General features: G+C 38.0%; 1 protein-coding gene across 3 annotated transcripts in view; it reads right to left on the bottom strand.

Moving 5' to 3' along the window:
• PRIM2 (DNA primase subunit 2) overlaps positions 1-22,185 on the bottom strand; it is a 135,523-nt gene that overhangs the window by 96,894 nt on the left and 16,444 nt on the right. For all 3 annotated transcript variants that reach the window (XM_074861780.1, XM_074861779.1, XM_074861781.1), the window contains 2 exons: positions 9,446-9,541; positions 8,466-8,603 (listed from right to left, as the gene is read on the bottom strand). In XM_074861780.1, the coding sequence (XP_074717881.1) occupies positions 8,466-8,603; positions 9,446-9,541 (234 nt within the window). The remainder of the gene's footprint in view (positions 1-8,465; positions 8,604-9,445; positions 9,542-22,185) is intronic.

Raw genomic sequence — 22,185 nt, 5'->3', positions numbered from 1 at the left:
ACGGCGACGTGATGGGAGAATACCGAAAAGTATCAAAGAAGAACAAAGAACAGAAGCAGGACTATGTAGAAGGCCTTGCAGAAATCATAAGGGGCGAGATTGGTATTTAACCTTAGCAACCAATGTATCTAACCTTAGCAACCTATAAGGAGCTTGCTTTTTGCAATATGTATGAACTAATTATTGTGGATATAAAAGAAGTGTGAGTACTAATAAAGTTGAGCCTTTGTGCATTAAATGATGGCTGGGCTCCCTCTGCGTTCTTTCAACAAATGGTGACCCCGACGTGATACGTGCCAAAGGACGTATAAGGCACCACGAAGGATAAAGACCAGAGAAGGTTGTTCAGGTCCTTAAGCAGCGAGGACGGCGAAAGGCGACTAAAAAGGCCCGCGCCCAGGGTGTCACAAGAGGTGAGCTCTGCTGATACGTGCTGCCGAGACCTGGAAAGGCTGCAACGGAAAAATTAAGGTATGGACAGGCAAGCAGCATATGATTTATTTGCATCCTGGCTGACACAACGCCGGGTTGAGGGAATAGATGTAAAAAAGGATCTTCAGGGGCTTTTAGCTTATGGGGTAGAGCAAGGTTGTTTTATTAATCCACATACAGTTCATGAGTTATCGGAATGGAGAAAATTTGGAGATAAGTTATGGGAATTAACATTGAATGATGATAAGACAGCAAAAAAGTTGGGAAAGTTATGGAGGGTGGTTCATAATGAATTGCTCAGGTATCAGGCTGAAAAAAGAGCTGCACAGGGCGCAATTGCGGCAAAAGAGAAAAACACCAGATATGGGGAGGAGGAAACTAGGTGGCCATTACCGCCTACGTTTCGTGAGCTTGTTTTACCACCTTTACGTTCCGAAGAGACGGGACAGGAAAGCTCAGAACGAGTTCTCCCTACCGCTCCCCTCGCTTCTGCCCTGAGTAGCCCTGACGCGTCCAGCCAGACTGTGACGCCGGAAAGCGAGAATTCTACTCCTGGCTCAGAAGATGGGCTGGGGATAGAGATCGCTAAAGAAAGGTGTCGGGCTTGGAATGCATTGGCACGAGAGGGGTTAGAAAAAGGGGATGAGGAGATGACTCAGATGGCGACAGCAATGGCTTTTCCAGTTCAGTTTCAGCCGAACCCAGCTGGTGGACTAAATGCTACTGTTACGGCATTAGATTGGAAGCTTTTATCACAATTGCGCTCTACAGTGAGTTCTTATGGTGTTACTGGTGAACCGACTCGTCAAATGTTAGATTATCTCTGGAGCACTCAACTTCTTTTGCCTGCAGATTGTCGGGGTATAGCAAAGTTAATTTTCTCTCCTAGTCAGTGGTTGTTGTTTAATGCGCATTGGCAAGCGAGAGTGTTGGAATCGATAGCGGTACAGCGGCAAGCAGGAGATCCATTACAAGGGGTTACAATGGATGAATTAATGGGGTTAGGACCTTATGCTAGAGTAGAAGCTCAAGCATTGCTTGGTCCGGATAAGGTGAGAGAGGCAATGAGGTTAGTGAGAGAAGCTATAGAACAAGTGAAAGAGCCAGGCGGAGTTCCAATGTATATGGGAATTAAGCAAGGGAGAGAAGAGACTTTGGGCAGTTTTGTAGATAAGTTGGTAAATGCAATTGAAAGAGCAAGAGTACCTCTCTACATGCAGGGTGCTCTCTTAAAACAATGTATTTCACAAAATGGCAATCCTGCTACAAAGAGTTTATTGAATACATTAAGGGCACATTGGACTGTAGAGGAGGCACTTGAAAAAGCGTCCTCGATACCTACTGGACCTCAGGCTTTTCTTGTAGAGGCAATAAAGAAATTAGGGGAAGGAATGAAAGAACAGGCTCAGGCTACTCAAAGTCAGGTTATGGCAGCCCTTGCGCCTCTCCAGACTTCAGCAGCAACAGCAGTTAAAGTGCAAACACCTAAAAAGGGGCAGCTGCGGTGTTACCGATGTGGAGCTCCAGGGCATGTACGAAAGAGTTGTACAGCCAGAAATGTATGGTGTCAAACTTGCCGATCCAACTCCCATAATGAGGTGGCTTGCTGCAGACGGTCGGGAAACTCCACACGGAGCGCGTTCGCCGGCCGCCGCGCAACGACCAAAATTGCAGCCGCAGCGCAGTCCTTCAACCCGCCACCCGGGGAAGTCTCGGGTTGGACCTGGCAGCAGCAGTAGATGTTATTCTGTTAACAAATAATCCTCAAACAATATCTACGAATGTACGAGGACCTATCATCATTAATGGGAGAGCCATGGGAGCTTTATTATTAGGAAGATCATCGGCATCACAATGTGGACTATTTGTTTTACCGGGAGTTATTGATGCAGATTATGAAGGTGAAATCTATATTATGGCATATACACTGAATCCACCAGTAAAGATTGCACAGGGACAACGGATTGCACAGCTGGTACCTCTGCCACAAGTGACTCAAACAATACGACCAGTAACTGAGGAGAGTCGCGGAAATAAAGGCTTCGGATCCACAGGAAGCCTGACCCTGCTAACACTGAATCTGAGTACGAGACCTAGGAAGACTGTTCACCTGTCATTTCAAGGTAACGCAATAACTGTGGAAGGGTTGTTAGACACAGGCGCAGATTCCAGCATACTGTCGCCTTCTTCTTGGCCACAAGGCTGGCCATTACAAGAGCATACCACTACCATCACTGGCGTGGGTGGTTTAACTTTAGCTAATCGAACGCCGCCCCTACAATTAACAATTGAAGAACAAACAGTCACAGCGGTGCTTGCTGTAGTGCAATTACCTCCAGGGATAAATTGCTTAATTGGAAGAGATGTGTTAGCACAAATGGGAATAGTTTTGACAAATGATCACCATTTATTCTAATGGCCATTGCTTGGACTTTCCCGATCCCTATAACTTGGACATCTGACGATCCAATATGGGTAAAGCAGTGGCCACTAAAAAGGGAAAGTCTTGAGCAAGCACACTTGCTAGTACAAGAACAATATCAGCAAGGACATTTAAGACTATCTACTAGTCCTTGGAATACTCCAATATTTGTCATAAAAAAGAAATCAGGCAAATATCGACTTTTGCATGACCTTAGAGAAGTAAACAAACAAATGGAACCAATGGGGGCTTTACAACCAGGTATGCCGAATCCAGCTATGTTACCTTATGAATGGCCTATATTGATTGTGGACTTAAAAGATTGTTTCTTTACGATTCCGCTTCATGAAAAGGACATGCGCCGATTTGCTTTCACTTTACCGGCAATAAATAGAGAAGGGCCAGATCAACGGTTTGAATGGACAGTTTTACCGCAAGGAATGAGAAATAGTCCAACTTTATGTCAGATTTTTGTAGATGCAGCCTTACAGCCATTACGTCAAAAATGGACTAATGTTATAATTTATCACTATATGGATGATATATTATTTGCACAGAAAGAACCATTTACAGAAGCACAGATAAAAGACATTGTAAACACCCTTGCAAAGCAAAGATTGGTAATTGCACCAGAAAAGATACAAAAAACAGCTCCATGGAAATATTTGGGATTGTCTTTGATGAAACAAATAGTGACACCACAAAAATTGACAATTAATCCTGAAATCTCAACACTGCATGATGCTCAAAAGCTATTAGGAGATTTACAATGGCTAAAACCTATAGTGGGCATCCCAAACGAGCTTTTACAACAATTAAGACCACTGTTAAAAGGAAATGATCCTGCACAGGTAGTGTCTTTATCAGCAGACCAGAAGCGAGTGCTACAACAGATTATGGATCGTATTACTTCTGGACAAGTGCGTCGGAGAGACGCTGAGCTCCCCCTGGACATACTTGTGTGGATGGGTTCACAGCATTTGCTCGGAGCTATTACGCAGTTTAAAAAGAAAACGGGGGAGACATGGGTGCTAGAATGGATCACGCCAGCATTACAACAATCAAAATCTCTACTTCAAAAAATTGAGGCATTAGCAAATTTAGTAAAGAAAGGTCGTGTGCGAGTTATTCAAATAAGTGGAAGAGAACCTCAATTCATATACTGTCCAATGCAGAAGGAAACCATGCAGTGGTACCTGGCAAATAGCACAGCATTGCAGGAAGCCATGTTAAATGGGCCAATGATGTTGTCAACTGATCAATTATCTATGGAACCTTTGAGATGGTTAGGACAATTACATTGGATTGAACAGCCAAAAAGACAACAGGCGCCGATTCCGAATGCCATCACAGTTTATACAGATGCAGGAAAGAAATCTCAGACAGCAGCTATAACGTGGCAGGAAGATAATACATGGAAACATGAGATATTAAAAGCCACAGCACAAGACACACTACAAACTTTGGAACTGTTGGCAGTAGTTTGGGCGATGGTTAAGTTTAATGAACCATTGAATATTGTAACTGATTCTATGTATGTAGCGGGAATAGTAGCAAGGATAGAAGATGCAGAAGTCAGGGAAGTACAAAATAAGCGTCTCTATGAGTTGTTCTTACAATTACAGAGGGCCATAAAAATAAGGGAACAACCGTATGCTGTAATCCATGTTAGGAGTCATAAATGGGATATAGGACTTGGGGAAGGTAATGCTCGAGCGGACAAATTGGTATCCACTGTTATACATGTTCCCATGTCGAAAGACAAATTGGCAAAAGAAGCACATGACATATTCCATCAGAATGCAAAAGGGCTAAAAACACAATTTGGCATCACAATGGCGGAAGCAACGGCCATAGTAAAAACATGCCCTGTTTGTAGTTTTCACAATAAAGGGGTTGGTATTGGAATAGGAGTCAATCCTAGAGGGACGAAATCTAATGAAGTATGGCAAATGGATGTGACTCACATACAAAGTTTTGGTAGACTTAAATATGTACATGTTACTATAGATACTTATAGCAAATATATATGGGCCTCTGCGCAGAGTGGAGAAAAGGCCACACAGGTAATCAGACACTTAACATGTTGTTTTGCAATAATGGGAGTCCCAAATACTATAAAGACAGACAATGGACCAGCATATGTCGGAAGTCGAATGCAAAGATTTTTAAACAAGTGGGGAGTGAAGCATGTAACAGGGATACCGCATTCTCCCACAGGACAGGCCATAGTTGAGAGAGCAAATGGTACCTTGAAACGTTATGTAGCAAAATATCAGGAAATACAGGATGTACAGGAAAGATTAGCAAAAACATTATTTGTAATGAATCACTTGTGTATATTTGGAGACGCAGAACAACCACCAGCTATGTTACATTATGAGAAGGCAAAAGTAAGTGAGGGAAGGAAAGAGATATGGGTAAATTATAAGGATCCAAAAGATGGATTGTGGAAAGGACCAGCTAAAGTAGTAATATGGGGAAGGGGATATCTTTGTGTTTCTACACCAACAGGCACCGTATGGGTTCCAGCGAGATGGGCAAAACCTGCCGCACCTCCCAATGACGCCGGAAGAGAGACAAGCTCATCGACAGCGACTGATTAACCTGGGGCAGGGGTTATGTTTGTGTCTCTGCAGATGCCGGCCCTCGCTGGGTTCCTGCTCGGTGTGTTCGGCCTGTGTTGGAACCTGCATCAGGGTGAAGGCTGGATGGTTTCACAACCTAAACAAAATGTCTGGGTAACTTTGGCAAACATGACACATCAAGAAACCTTGTGCCTTTCTACTACGAATCCGGAAAATCCATTCTCCACCTGTTTGGTGGGAGTGCCAGTAGACACATGGCCAATCCCACAAACCCTTCAGATTTTCTCTCTTTGCAACTCTCCAAAAAATTGTACAGATAATTGGGATGGTGTATACAGTCACCTTCCACAGGTTACGCAAGAACCTCAAGAGCTAGAGTTGCTAGGCTCTGTTATAATGGATGCTTGTGTGTTTTTTAATTACTCCTATAACACCACACGGAGAGGGCAAAATGTGAATGCAACTAATGCTGCTTATCGTAATTCAACTGCTTGGTGCAATTATACTTCGACTAACATCTCACGATCTTTTGCTGTTCCTCTTGCATTACCTCCTGGTGTGTTTCTAATCTGTGGAGATCGTGCCTGGGGAGGCGTCCCATCTAAACTGAATGGAGGCCCGTGTAGCCTCGGACGTCTCACGTTATTAACACCAAATGTGTCAATGATTCTGAATATGACTCGAAAACATAAGCGAGTCCCGAGGACCGTTCATCGGTTTGAAAGTTCTTGTCGAGATAACATTGAATTCTGGAATCCAGGCCAAATCATAACAGCCTCCATATTGGCACCAGGAGTTGGTGTTGCAAATGCCTTAACTACTTTGAATAAGTTGGGATGTTGGCTTAGCAAACAGACTAACGCTACTTCTTTAGCTTTAAGTGGTCTTTTAACTGATGTTGATAGTGTTAGACATGCTACTTTACAGAACAGAGCAGCTATTGATTTTTTGCTCTTAGCGCAAGGACATGGATGTGAAGATTTTGAAGGAATGTGTTGCATGAATTTGTCTGACCACTCAGAATCTATTTTCAAAAGCATACAGCAGCTAAAGGATGGTGTCAAACATTTAACAGAAGATGATGGATTAGATTGGTTAACAAGGATGTTTAAAGGATGGGGACTTTCAGGATGGTTAATATCTCTGATCAAGTCTGTGGGGGTCATGATCTTGGTAATTGTGGTTGTGCTTTTGATGTTGCCATGTATTGTCAGTCTTCTGCAAAGGGCCCTGCAGAAGACTGCCTCTGCAATATTTTTAGCACAAGTGCAAAAAGAAAACGGGGGAGATGTGGAGCAGTTTGCTAACAACTGGCTACGTGAGAAAGGGCACAGCACCGAGGAACTGCTGACAACGGCGACGTGATGGGAGAATACCGAAAAGTATCAAAGAAGAACAAAGAACAGAAGCAGGACTATGTAGAAGGCCTTGCAGAAATCATAAGGGGCGAGATTGGTATTTAACCTTAGCAACCAATGTATCTAACCTTAGCAACCTATAAGGAGCTTGCTTTTTGCAATATGTATGAACTAATTATTGTGGATATAAAAGAAGTGTGAGTACTAATAAAGTTGAGCCTTTGTGCATTAAATGATGGCTGGGCTCCCTCTGCGTTCTTTCAACACTAAAAAGTAATGCAAACCTGAAATACTGCAGCAACTTAAAACATAGCAGTTCTATAGAAGGTAGTTTTCCAAGCTCGTGAGAGTGTTAAAATTTCCAAACCATGATTACAGAGGATAACATAAAGAAGTACTTCTTTACTATAAAGCAGCTATTATCTTTAATACATAATCTGGGTTAAATTAGTTGTATACAAAAGTGTGTGCTTGTAATAAAAAGTTGCAGATTTTTCCTCAAACTGAAAAGTCAGGTAGCCTACTCGTTACAGTTCCTACAGTTTTTCAGACTTCTTCAGCTACTTACACAACAGGCAAATTTCACAACTCCATGGAGCTTCTCAAAAGCATTTTAAATAGATGCAAATAACCTGTGTACTTAACCACATTTCTATAGAATACATTCATTGTTTTTAAATCCCACGCAAGTGTTATCAGCTTTCAGCAAGAACATTATGCATCAACTGAAATAAGGATGTCTCTAGCTGCAGTTGTATTAAAGAGTTCTAATGAAACATTCACATAAGAGTATCACAATTTTCACTGCACATTAAATAATTCCACAGACTCCAGCTGTATTCAAAATTAAGAAATTAAAGAATTAGCATACTGGCAGCTTCTTAAAGGTATGCATTTTTACTTTACTGTTTGTTTACTAAACACTCATGGTCAACCTGGATATTAATGTGACATAGCAATATAAGGCTTTGAAAACATTTTTAAAAAGCAATCCAAACTACCTTTATGTTATTCAATGCTGTATTTTCTAGGACTAAAATTCTATGCATTAGACATGATCACCAACATTTAAACACCGTGAAGAGCGTAATATTGTAAAACAAGCAATTCCTAAATTGATCACCAAATTACTAACAGGACAACATTCACATACAGTATTTACCATAGTATTTATCATAGGTGTCCTAACTAGATTTGATACCTCAAACATTCATACAATGAAGACTTTATTTTTGCCTGACATGTTCTGACCTACCTTCATTTCAGTTCTAACAAGAGAAAAAATTAAAAAAACACAAATCACTAATTTACTTGTCTCAACAAAAAGCTGTTGCAAAACGGGGGAGAAAAGATTGATACGAAAACAGCTGTGTGTGAGGCTAACATTTTGAATGAAAAGTCATGTTACTCTCTATGTGGGAAACCATTTTAAAATCTTCTAGCAGAAATTTCTTTACAATGAACATCACATGCTAAATTGTATTTAAAATTAATGAACTCTCAGCGCATAATGAACTTTTTTTTAGTGCTACCAGCACTTTTGATAGGGTTTCTGGTATTCTTCAGATGAAAGCAGATAAATTTAAAAATCCAAAAGGCTACTGTCCAAGAGTGTCACTAAACAGTTCAACAAAAGTTTTAAAATTCAGACTTTATGAGACTTACCGCCAGTGCTTTAGATAACTTTGTTCTATAGTTATTCAAAACAATCGCATCAATGTCCTTAAGTGGCACATATGCAAAGCCATCTTTAATGAACACTCTTCTGGCTCTAAATAGATCCACAGCATCCGCAAGTCCAACCTGAGGAAGAAGAAAAACTCACATTATGGAATAACAAAATAATGCCTAAGATTCAGGATGGACCAGTAAAGCTTTAAGTCATCTTCTGTCTTTTAACAAAGCTCTATCCAGGCAAAACGCAAAGATTTGGAAATTAAATGTTGGCTTTGGAATAGCTGATTATTATTTTGGTGGAAAAATATTGTTTACTTACAGAAAGTCATGCAACTAGGCAAAATAAGCTACTGTAAAGTTTGTATTCATGATTATTCACCCAATTATGTAGCTTTGCATTGCTTACTGATTTGAAATTTGAAAATGGACTTCTGTTTCAGACATCTTGAAATATTTGATTCGTGTAAGCTACATATAAAAGGTCTTGGAAACAGATCTGCAACCCAACCAACTTTGCTCTAAAGAAGAATCAGTGACTACATTAGATACTTCTTTTCTCTCCCCTTGCTTTCTTACAAAAAGAATTTCAGACTAATACAATCTGACTAAACCTAGTTTCAGCAACAGATGTTTGAGAACATCTCCATTCCAAACGGTCTGTCAGCCAGGCAAGTTAAGTCATCTGTCTGGGATACAATAAAACTTAAGACTGTTTTTGTGGCAAAAGACAAGGGGTGGCAGAAGAGGCCAGAGACATTAATAGCAGTTTAAAGCTCCCTTCATTCTCCCAGTCCCTCCCTCTACCCTTGTACTGACATGAAGAAGAGAAACTCTCATTAGTCTCAGTTAATTTACATACTTTGATTAACTGTTAGCAATAGTATTATGTAAACTTAAAATTAGTAACTCCCAAGTTTAACTGAAAGACAATGAACACAAATCTGTTGAACTCAGCAATTTCTACTTACCTTGTAGAACATTTGTTCTTTTACTTTAGTCATGGTGAGGCCAGGGGTTGATGTATAGAGCTCATTTACCAATTCATTTTTCAGGTCTTCACTAATCTAAAATTAAGAGCTTGTTTTAAAACTGCTGAAATACTTTAGAATAAAGGCTACTTTTTTTGTTAATGAATGTGAGCTAAAATATTACTTAATCTGTAAATATATCATCACTTTAGTTGACAAGGGAAAAAAAGAACTACATGCTCAACAAGGGATCGCTAATTAATTAAGCATAAACCAGCAAAACACTAGTTTTGCTTCAGAAGGAAGGTTAAGTAAGCAGTAGTGCAGATTTGAAAATATAATAAACATTAACACAAGAAGTATAAAACATGCTTTTTAGAAGTCAACCTCTTCAAAATAAAACTTAGGACAAGCCCTGCTCATATCCAGATTTATTGTACACACTAAAACAAAGCATGACAACTCAATGGCAATTAGTAAGGACTTCAAACAATTTTGTCAGATTTTAACAGAAACGTTAAGTTTCTGCTCATTTTTAAATCCAGACATCTAAAAAAATGACATATCATCATCATGAATATGAATTCATGGATTTATCTCTCAAGGAGCGAGAACAATGGTATACTTACTGTTCTCTAAATGTTAGTGCTCTTCCAGTTCTTGAAACAGGTAAGTTAAGCAGCAATGCTCTAATTTAACAACTTAAAGCATTTAAGCCAAAATTTTTAGCTTGAAAAATCATAGGCAATGTTACACTTCCTAATACAAAAACTTAAATACTGCATATACCTAAATATATAAATTATGTTTTGTGACTACTTAATAACGCACCAAATACAGCAGAAAAGCCACACTTAAAATTAGTATATTGTAATGATTTTACTAGCCAATAAATGATTTGGGGGTTTTATTCAACAGAAAACGATTAACAACAAAATTTGAAATCAAATTGTTCTGCTTTAAACCATGATTAAGCTCAGGCTTTAAAAGCAGGAAAAAAGTTATAAAAAAATTTAAATCATAAATAATTCACTCTGATTAAAAAGATCATACATGCTGGTAATCCAGCAATGATACCTAGTAACTTAACTACATGCAACAACTGTCTTAAATATTTGCACAATAAGTTCTTGATAAAGTATAATGGAAGTGGTCCCTGACTGAAAGACACACAGAATACCTTCCCAAAACATATATATTGGTGACATCTGTGCCCATCTAATACATTGTGTGACACTGCTCTACATAAACTGGACATGTGCTCCAATACCTATGGAGAGCTGATATAAGGCTGCAGTCAAGATAGCTTTTACAGACTAATCAGGAACCAAGCCAAGGATATCACATGCAGTAGATACCCAGACTCCAAACTCAAGATAAGACACTCAGTGTCCTTCCTCTCCATGGAAAGGGATGCACACAAGCAGTTCAGTTTCTTCTCTGAATGAGGCAGAGTATCTCATTTGTTGACTAACACTTCTATGCAGTCAAATGGGCATTTAAACAAAGCTTTTTTCCTTCTCAGTTGAAAAACTGAGAAAATGAAGAAAACACTTTTCTTGGAAGTCACAGGAAGAACGCTTTAATTTCAAACTTGGAGGATGTACTGGTTTTGGCTAGGATAGAGTTCATTTTCTTCATAGTAGCTAGTATGGGGATATATTTTGAATTTGTACTGGAAGCAGTGTTGATAATGCAGAGATGTTTTCATTATTGCTGAGCAGTGGTTACACAGAGTCAAGGCCTTTTATGCTTCTCACCCCACCCCACCAGCAAGTGGGCTGGGGGTGCACACGAAGTTGGAAGGAGACACAGCTGGGACAGCTGATCCCAACTGACCAAAGGGATTATTCCATACCATGTGATGTCATGCTCAGCATATAAAACTGGGGAAGAAGGAGGAAGGGAGGGACATTCAGAACAACAGTGTTTGTCTTCTCAAGTAACCATTACGCATGATGGAGCCCGGCTGTGCTGGAGATGGCTGAGCACCTGCCTGCCAGTGGGAAGCAGTGAATCGATTCCTTGGTTTGCTTTGCTTGTGTGCATGGCTTTTGCTTTACCTATTAAACTGTCCTTATCTCAACCCATGAGTTTTACTTTTTTTTTTTTTCCCCAATTCTCCTCCCCATCCCACTGGTGCTTAATTGCTGGCTGGGGTTAACCCACGACAGAGGAGTAGCTCAGGAAATCCTCTGTGTGAAAGTGATTTGATAGTTGCATATGAAACAGCCAAGGCAGCAATGTCTAGAAGGTTTATGGTTACCCTGTCCACCTCTTGATGTAATTTGTAGTACTCTCTCAGGAAAATCAGCTTAAAAAAATAATAATAATGAAGCTGCCAGCAAGGCAGAGGAATGTAACTTTGAAGACACAAGAAATACACATTAGCGTTATGCTTCTGCATGTGGAAATCTAATGCCCAGGGAAAAACAGCCTGTAAGGAAACCACTTTTTTTTTTTAAGAAAATAGCTGTATCAAAATATTTAAATGTATTTGTGTAAATGATACAAGAAAACACTTTCTATAAAATACTCTCGGTAAGAATCTTATTCTTGTTAGTCTTTGAAAGATTCCTGCATTTTCAAATGTGACACCCTAGAACTATATACAAATTTCACTCAGTGCTACCAAAACCCTGCTACTCCTTCCAGATGATATATTTCTTGTTTAAATAAGTATAAATCTAAGTCACCACATCAGCCTTCAAGCTTGTCTTTCACCTAGTATAAACCAAAGTTTTAATTTTAGTTCCAGAATAGTGACTTCCATTTCTCAAATGTAACAGTTTTATGCTTTCTCAGTAGAAACTGCTCAAGAGAGCCCGGTCTACCCTGCCATTCCAAACCCTCAATGAAACGGTCTTCAAATAAAAACAGTACAACATATTGTATAGCTATAGTGGTTACAACTGCATTATTTCTTCTAGGATCTCCCACTAAAAACACATCAAACTGAGCCATGGAGATTTTCTTTTAACAGAAAGCCATTAAAACAGTCCACTGACTGTTTTACAGACAGGCTTGAAAAACTGGGGGTGAGAACGAGAAGAGAGAAATGCAAGGATTCCTTGCTTATTTGCTTTTCGAAAATCAATTAGCTCATTCTCATCAACAAATCCATTATATTCAGTATTACATTTAATTTCAAGGGGTTTTTATCTTTTAATATATGCATAAAATAATTATACTAACTGCAGTCTTCACAAGCTGTTTAGATCCTTCTTTGTTAGTAATTTGACCATATCAATCCCATACATATCAGTCACCACTGATTTTAGATTATCTTTGATCTCACTTGCAAAAAAATTTAACACTGTTGGGGTAAAAGTGATCCTGGTGAAACCTCCAGAAAAATAGGTTAATGGGCCATGACTAAAGATTGTGGACAGCGTTACAGAAAATACAGTTTCATCAGAAATTGTATTTTTTTTAAAATAAACACAAACAATATTTATTGTATAAATAAATAATACTTTTTAAACTGATAAATAATTATCTTATAGGTTAGGCAAACTTTCAGCAGCCCTACAAACCCTTTGGCTCCTTGCCTTTTCACCAAATTCACACTGCCTTCATGTTTTCAGCTAATGGAGAGAGAGGAAGAAGAAACAAGGATATCCCTAGCCCCTAACTAAAGCTGTGAGATGACTCCAGAATGCATTGAAAAATACAACTTGCTTACCTAAAGACTGAAACATTTAAAATAACCTTGCATTAGCATTAATGATTTCACCATTTTACATAAAATTGTTAAAAACTGACTGAAGATGCAATGTAATGAAAATAAGCCCCTTATAGTCTAAACTCAGACTCAAGCTTTCAGTTAGGTCATACCTGTACCTCTGTATACAGAGCATCATGAAAAATGTATCCCGATTTTTCTTGGTTCATGGAAGCTGGAAAAACTTTCTTTTTTGCCTTTTTTTTTATTATTTTGATAAGAACACTACAGTTTGTACATTTAATAATTCCCTCTCTAAACACATTCCGGTAATCAGTAAAAAATTAGACACAATTAAATACAGCTTTTAGAATTCTAATCAAGATTGGAAAGATAAACAAGACTGCTTAACTTTTGACAGCACTCGATGTTCGGCAGATTAATGTTACTGTGATGTTCAAAAGAATTAAAAAAAATATCAACAGAATTCTTCTGAGGGTGTTATCTGGTGTTCATCTGACCCTCCACACTGAACTGATTCAACTCACCTCACAGAAAACAATTCACTAGTTTTGCCTTGTTAGTTTGTTGCCAGTTTAGTAAACTGAAACTGCTTATCAGTCAGTCTTTGCTTTGCACAAGCAAAGAACAGTAACATCATGAAAAGGATCTTTCCTTTTCAGTGACAGTGGGTCACGTATCATAGCTTGAAACAATTCAATCTTACATCGTTAGTTTTTGAGACTTAGAAAAATGAAAAAAATCAAGACATAAAAAAACAAGGCATGAGAGGAAAGGAAGGAAGCAAAGATTTGGGACAAGTTGCATTATTTCTAGTTTTCTTGCTTTCCACCTGCAGCTTATTCATTGATTTTTAATCACAGAATTGTCCTGGAAACACAAAGACACATAAATTTAGATTAAAATATGAATAATTTAATATGCAAGGCTTGGTTAAACAAATACTGGCAGTGAGGCAGTCCAAAAACTTCCAAATAAATTTGATATCCCCACTCTGTTTTAATGAAGAGATAAAGATGCATGCACACATTATACTACTATACATGCACAACTACTTAATTCTGCTGTTTCTAAGTCTCCCAGTAAGGAACAAGAACTCAATGCACAAGACCTTTCCTTTTCCAAGATTCAGCTTCAGGTCTTTATGTGCACACTTCACTGGTGTCCTTAGAAAGTGAACTTTTAAAAACTTGCTTTTAGTCACTGACCACAAGGTACTCAAATGGCACAACACCCCTCTCAAAAAGTCAGCCTCTCAATACTGCACTACATTGCAGTTTAAGGATGAAACAGTCAAAACAATCATTTCCTAGTCAATCTTGTCCATTGCCACACATCACAGTACAAACTAAGCTACAACTAGAATACAAAATTATTAACCTAAATACCATTAAATTTAAGAATGTAAATTTAAAGTGTATTCAGCCAGTTAATGAACACTAGCTTGATTAGGAAAGGACATCATTCCCAGCTGTCCTACCAATTAAAAGCATGAAGAGCCTTAAATAAAACATTCCAGAGGCTTACAAACCTCTTGTTCACAAATCCGATGACATTTCTTAAGAGGTATCAATCCCATTTTGGCCAGGCACAAATGAATTAAGAAGAAAACTGCATTTTCCGTGGTATTACAACTTACTACTTCAGCTCAAGTTCAGGTTGCTGGCATCCCTAAAAATATAATGGGTTGCACCTGGAACTGTTATGTATTCTCATCCATTGGCTGAAATGTTGTTTGGGCTTTTTTTAAAATCAGGAGTGGGCACGGAAAGGACATTTTATGGATCTTCCTCAACAACGCAGTTAATTCGTGGTTACCATAATCACAGAGAAACTCAGTGACATAGGTCCAGTTTCTTACATTCCTGACAAACAATTCCCCTACATCCATGAAAAGGAAAGCTGAACAAAACATCACCACATACAATCAGAAGCATCACCACATACATATTAGAGTCGCACATGACTGAAGAGCTAATGGAAGGCCCTTATAAGAAATACGGCAACAAGTTTTCTTCCATTTACAAATCACAGAAACTTGTTAACAAATGCTTCTCTAGATTTAATCACAGGATTAGCAGGGAAGAATATTTCAGTGTTTGCAGACCATTTTACAAAGCTTACATCCAAAACAGCAGCTAGTAAATTCTACTTGCAGTGTAATTACATCCTGCACAAACTATCCTATCAGCTTTTATGCTGCTGAACTAAGGAACAATATAAACATTTCCAAAGTTACTGCATTCACTGCTATATGAATAGTAAATTCATTTCGGAAACATTCTTAACCTTAACCAATATAAAAGAACTTAACACCTTGATTATCCAAGAAATTTATTTTCTTCTTGAATAACTATGGTTATAATTTTAGAAAATACACTATTGATTTTCCAATTTTCTCTTCCCTTATGCCCCAAAAGAATGTCTAAAATATTTATAGAAAAAGAGGACACCTGATGACACCATTCTCCTTGTCCATACTACGTTTCTTCCAGGAATCCCAAATCATCAATTGCTAAAAACAGGATCTACAAGGATCAGGTTAGGACTTGCTATTCTTTTATCATTTCCAAGCCATTAGATAAACAGCAGTCAAATGTGACTTGGTCAACTACTGAGTGCTAGAGCACATTATCACACAAGTAGTGTGGGTACCCTTCCTACCTCTTCTATCATAAGCTGAAGAACATGGCGGAGGAGATACCTATTCTCCCCTGCGTTTCTGATACAGCTACCATTTCATATTACTTCAGAAATCCAGGGTTACAGCGGAACGACTGCCTCAGGATTCAGACTGTATTCCAAATGTTGTCTGGTTGTTTTCCACTAGATTAGGAGGAAGAATGGTTTTATTCATCAATTCATTTTTATTGCAGCCTTCTTGCAATTTTTGTTTCAAAGCACATAACTTTTTCAAAGCGCTAAGAGAATGTACTTCAAATCAGAAGGAACGTGTACAGCACCCAGTCCAGAAGGATTAAACCTTACAGTGCACTGTAAAGGTCCTATTTAACTCAAATGATGAACCACACAAAGCTATTTAGTAAGAATCATAGTGCTCTAGTGCACTAAAGTGGGCCTAAGTTACTGTACAGTTTGTGTTTTAGTTTGACTCTAGTTTCACAAGTCAATTTTAAGCAATAAAAGCTATCTTCTAAGGGTCCATTCAGATTTCTGCAGATAATCAGCATCTGTTTCTAATCAAAGAGATGATTACCAAATTAAAACTTTTAATTAGCATTTTGCATCATTTACAAACTGTTGTTCATTATGTTTATGAAGGTGAAAAGGGACATCCCCAGTAGCTATATATTCTTCAGTCACATTTATTACTTAATTCCACAATTTTATAGAACATCACCAACACCATATGTGCAAATAATACATGCAACTAGAATTACTGCAGCAAAATGCTAGTTTTCTTCATGACTAATAACAAAGACATGCTTATAATTCAAGGGTCCATTAGAGAAGGGTAAATTAAGACCTCTCCTCATCCATCCTTCCAGTGCACAAAAAAAAAAAATAGCAAGTACATATTCTCCCCTTCTTTCAGCAAGCACTTCTCCCTCTTAGATTTATGAGATACGTGATTCTCCCATAAATCAAATTTTGTTTTAAAATTCTGTACGAGAATACTACAATACATTTAGCCTACATGTTTTTATCAAACCTCACCTCATCTACCCATCCCTCACAACATTAGCTCACTAGAATACTCAGGTTGCTTTGCAATCAACCCAATTATTTTGGGTTGCAGCCAGTTAGTAAGACTGCTTTGCAAAAGACATTACTTTGCAAACAGACCTGCCAGTTGGCCTACCAAATCCTCCGACTGCAGTACAGTGGCCTAAAGAGCAGTTCATACTGGTTTAACTGGATTCCCATGCTGCTAATACTTCTGAGGAAAGAGGTCTCCCTAGGATTTTCTTCCCTTAAGATGTAACTACAGTCAACTACAAGAGGTAGACATAAACCTAGATATCAATGGGTGGGGTTTTTTTTTCTTTATTTGGAACAAAAAACAATTTTCAAAAAGGAACAGTAAATTCTGTGAGAAAGCCACCGCTTGGTTTCATTTAAATCTATCTTCTGAAACTTGAATGATTAAATTGAGAAGTTTAGTACTTCACTTGCAATTAAGTACTTTAGGATGAGAGTAACCTGTTAAGTTTTTTAAAGTGCTGATATACATGTTTCGGTGTCTTATTAACAAATTCCAGCATTTAAAAAAAAAAACCCTACTCTTAAGTCTTTCCACATACAATTTTGCTTCTATTATGACTTCAAGTATGGAGCTAAGTGACAGAATACATATTTTCAGCTTACTTTGGCACTATTTCCCACTTAGACATACATCACTTCTGACCTCTGCTGTCACCTGCAAGACAACCATTGTTGATTTTCAAGCAAAGAGACAAATGTAAGATTCAAGTAGCAGGAAACGAAGATAAAAATTCAGAACCATTTCCTTCACAAATGCAAACTGCAGCCTACTTGGACATAGATACTGCTTTAGCTTGGCATAAATTTCCACACAGTAAAATTAGGCTCTCAACAGTTTCCACTTTTAAGCATTTTTCACCATACTGTTTGGGAAAGGAAGAAATACTATTTGATGCCTCCGAAATGCAAAATCATTAACCCAACCAGAAGAACATTTGGGTTTATACACCTGGTACCAAAATGGATAATTATAGTCACAGCCTTTTAGTGGCTAGACACAATATTAAGTATTTTCTTTTGCCTGTATCTGTCCTTACTAAGGACATAAACTAGTCTCATTCTCATTAATCCAAATCTGACTTTAGGATCTTCCATACCCAATAAAGGCAGTCATAAAAGATTTTTTTCAAGAAGCTAAAACTACAAATATTTATACAACTGCCCCACTACTGAGATAAATGCTTCTGAAGACAGCATAATAGTGATATCAGAAAGTCTCTCATAGGAGTGCTCTGATCATAAAAATGGAAATTAAAGAAGTTTAATTTCTACTGCTTAAAGCTGCTAAAAAAGCACTTCAACCGCAACATCAAAGAGCTACTGTGGAAAAAAAAAAAAACAACTCTAACGCTAATGCATCTTGCTCTTCCCTTTTATTTTGCAGTTCTTACTCTTTTCTCAAATGCTGGTAGATGCACTACAGAGCACTAGCTCCCCCAACTGACTATTCCTATCCACTGTTCCTTCCCCTTTATTTTGATTCAAAGCATTTTATTAAAATACCGTTCTTTATAACAGCATTAAAAAAGTTAAGATGGTTAATTTTGCAACAATTGGCAGTTACCCAAAAATAAGGCATCTAACCTAGAAGTTATAAAAAAAGTCATAATATTTTTTTAAATTTCGAGAGGCTTTTCAGAGGTGAAGAAGTTTTAAGATAATTTAAACAGGATTTTTTATGCTCTGTGGAGAGGAAACAGCAAGACAGAAAGATGTATTCAAGAAGAAATACACTACACTTTGAAGTTTATTCTGCACACTGCAGAAAGATAACACAGAACAGAAGCATTACAGGGAATCTAAATTCAATTATACATCATTCTTATACCACAGATGAAGACATGATAATAACTATTAATTTTCATTTCTTGTGGAAGCAACAAAGAGAAAATATGTATTTCAAGGAACAAACAGTCTGAAGATAAGATGAAGAAAAGGTCACAGGAAATAAGAACAGTCAATATCATGACCAGAACATCACTGAAAAATAAATTTAGGATAAAACTGTACATTCTATTCCACTCCACATTCCAGTATATTAAGTTAAATTCCTAAAAAGGTATGGCAAAAAAAACCAAAACATTTGACAGCACTAGGAAAAAAACACAGGAGACAAGTAACAGCCCACGTGGATCTGTCAAAAGACAAATTTTGTTAAGTCAATCTCACTGCCTTATGACAGTGCAACAGACCTCAGGGTTAGGGAAAAAAAGCAGGTGTCACATTGTGTCAAAAGCCCCTGAAGTCACTCTCGTTAGACCCGTTCAAGAGCAAATGGCCAAACAGTTCCACTAAGTGTCCTATAATCTGTGTGCAAAACTAACTGGAAAAGCCATGCATGGAAGAATCTGACTCAAAAATAGGAGGACATATTAAGGCAAGTTCCACAATTATTTAAAATAAAATTTAATATTTTAGTTACTAACCTGCATATTAACATAGAAGCAGATTATATATTTAAATGCCTTAAGGCTGGGGACACTGAAAGGGCTCTCGAGAACAAGATCAGTAAGAGACTCTGGTCTAAAACTGAAGGATGTGTTTCAGGAGAGACGCTTCAAAGTTTTACATCCAAGCCAGTTCTGTACAAACAGAAGAAGAGCTGACTAACCAGGAGTGCTGAGAAAAGCAGTTGTACAACCTCCCCATCTCCAGCTTGGGAGTCACTAGATCATGCTGAGGGGGCGGGGAGGAAAATGTGTAGAATACATGAATTTAATCTCCATGTCACTTTAGAATTGGTAATGATTCAGATGGAATATTCTGACCAGCTGACACTGCACTTAAAAAAAAAGATGTTGCCCCCCTAGAAAATGGCAAAGGACATCCACCAAAATGACAAGCCACCACACACAAAGAAAGGCTAAAACAAGAAACACCAAGAAACAACAAGAAAGCGTAGAGTCATCTTATATGTAGAAGGCAAACACACACACCCCCCCACAAACACACACCCCCCCCACACACACACCCCCCACACACCCTTCTCAATTAGTGGACAGAACAAGAAGAAATAGACTTATATTACTGGAAGGTAGAGTTAGGTTTGACATTAGGGAAAAAAATTATAAGGGAACTAAAGCAGCAGAATGATGACCACCACTATGAGACAGGAATATACAGGTACCAGGGACTTTGCAAGAAAAGCTGTGAAGTTTTCATGCACAAGGCAAATGAAACAACTGTCATCTTCAGAGTGTTACTGAAACACACAGCATTTTGGAAGCAACCACAGAACATTTTGGTCCATGTGAACAGAAGAGAGACCCTTAAACAGTCCCCAGAGAGAGACGAAGTCTGCCTGGTTAAAATGAGTTAAGTTTTGTGGCAATCTTCACAAGAACCAAGTGGAAAGGAACCAGAAGTTCACTGGATCTTCCAAATCAACACAAGATGTATCACTGACCTACAGAGACCTTCAGATGCAGATGCTCAAAGGACAGATCTTTCATTTGATGTCTATGAGCAAGTTGTAGGTTTAGGACACTTAAAAGTATGCAAGGCAAATCAGACAAAGGCTGAAACTCAGACTGAGGGCTTCAAAGGAAATACTTCTGACAGTGCCAAGTAGAAAATGGCATTCTAAGGAAAAGTACAGCTTTGCTAAACTTAAGACATAAACTAGAAGAACATCCAAAGGAGAAAGTGGGAAAGACAAAACTAATTGAAAACAAAGAGCTAGTAGCAAAAAAGTATTTTTAACTATCAGGTAAGGTTTGAGACCATAGTAACAGCGATACCACACACATCCATTAAAAAGAAGAAAATTTGAAGAACTGAATCCTATTGTCGTCACCACAGAAACAGAACACAGAAAGTGTAAGCTAAAAGAAAATAATCAAAATATCCACGGCCAATGAGAGAAGAGAAGCATGACTGAGTAGACTAGAAAGTAGTTTCAATAGAGGAAGAAAAAGCTGTAGCTGAGAAACACCAGAAAAACCTGCAGTTGAAGTTAGGACAAAGAAAAAGCAAGCATTAAAAATGCTACATGCAATTTATTTAGTGATAAAATATTGAGTACGATATTGGCAGGACACCTCATTATCTGAAGACAGACGGCAAATTGTTAAATTTTCTTCAAGGTTTAAATCCCATCGAAAGAAAGATTATGAACAGCTGAAGTGCCTTATCAGTTTCACTGAAGCAGACTATGGCATGGAAGAATGTCCCAGAATTTAAGAGCAAAATTAAGCATTGCTTCTGCTGACGTTTGTACACAGGAAGTAGGAATGCGAGATGCTGAGATGGATAAGTTAGAGGGTTACTTTGTGATAACAGGAGGACTAGGCTGACCTGAGAAAGAAGAGAGAATAGCAAAATGAGTATAGCAGACCTATTCCAGGAACGAGAAGTTAAAGTTCCCAGAATATGTGGCAGTTGTCTAAAAATGAACAAGGTAAGTGACAATTCCTATATAAAAAGTTCTATGAAGAAGAAAGGTCTGTTCATTATCATTTTAGGGAACAGAAGGACTGAGCAACAGCTGAAGAAAAAGTCAAATTCATGGAAAAAAGAAAGTGTTAATAATTACAGAAATTAGCATGTAAGTTAAATTCACAAGGAATGAAAATAAAGAAAATTTAGACTTCTGCTAGTAGAGTTTCCTTTTAAGGAAACATTACTCCAAATACTAATGTACAGTAACTGGCATGTTAGTTGTCAATCCAAGGGACTCCACTTCTAACTACAGAGCAAAGGTAAGCTACCAATGACTAGGTAACTTTTGACCCAACTTCCCCTTCAATGCTATCAAGCACAAGTTTTATATATTAGAAGAAAGAAAAAGTATAAATAAAACTCTAAAGAGAATACTCTCATCACTCTTCCAAAATATCTTAAAACAACTGCTGAAAAAAACCAGAATATATTAGAGGTGCCTATTAAAATTTCAGAAGCATGCAAAAATCCAGCCTAAGATCTAGGAGTTAACATGCAATATGACATATATAAGACACAGCCTTGAAGGGCAAGAAGAAAAGCAGCATACAGAGTGAAGGAAAGAATAAATTTACTCTACTTTTACGGCTTCAGGTTATCATCATCATCGTGATTACTTCCCCAGTGTTAGGTCCTGTAAGACCAAACATGTGAATGACAGGAAACTCAACACCTTAATTCAGTAATTTCTAGGAACACCACTGACGCAGATAACTTGCAGTTTTCCTCAAACTTACAGACACATTGAAAGCTTTTCAATAATAACTTGTGGCAGTCACCATAAGTACTCTGATTATGTCAAAAAGGCTATCAGAATATCAAATCAATAAACTAGGATTTATCTCACACAGTGAAGGTCCAAAAGCACTGATACAAAAAAGAGTAAGTA

This window comes from Strix uralensis, chromosome 3 (assembly GCF_047716275.1).
Source record: "Strix uralensis isolate ZFMK-TIS-50842 chromosome 3, bStrUra1, whole genome shotgun sequence".
Lineage (NCBI taxonomy): Eukaryota > Metazoa > Chordata > Aves > Strigiformes > Strigidae > Strix > Strix uralensis.
Note: the sequence above shows the minus strand (reverse complement) of the source record. Positions and strands in the feature narration are given on the sequence as shown.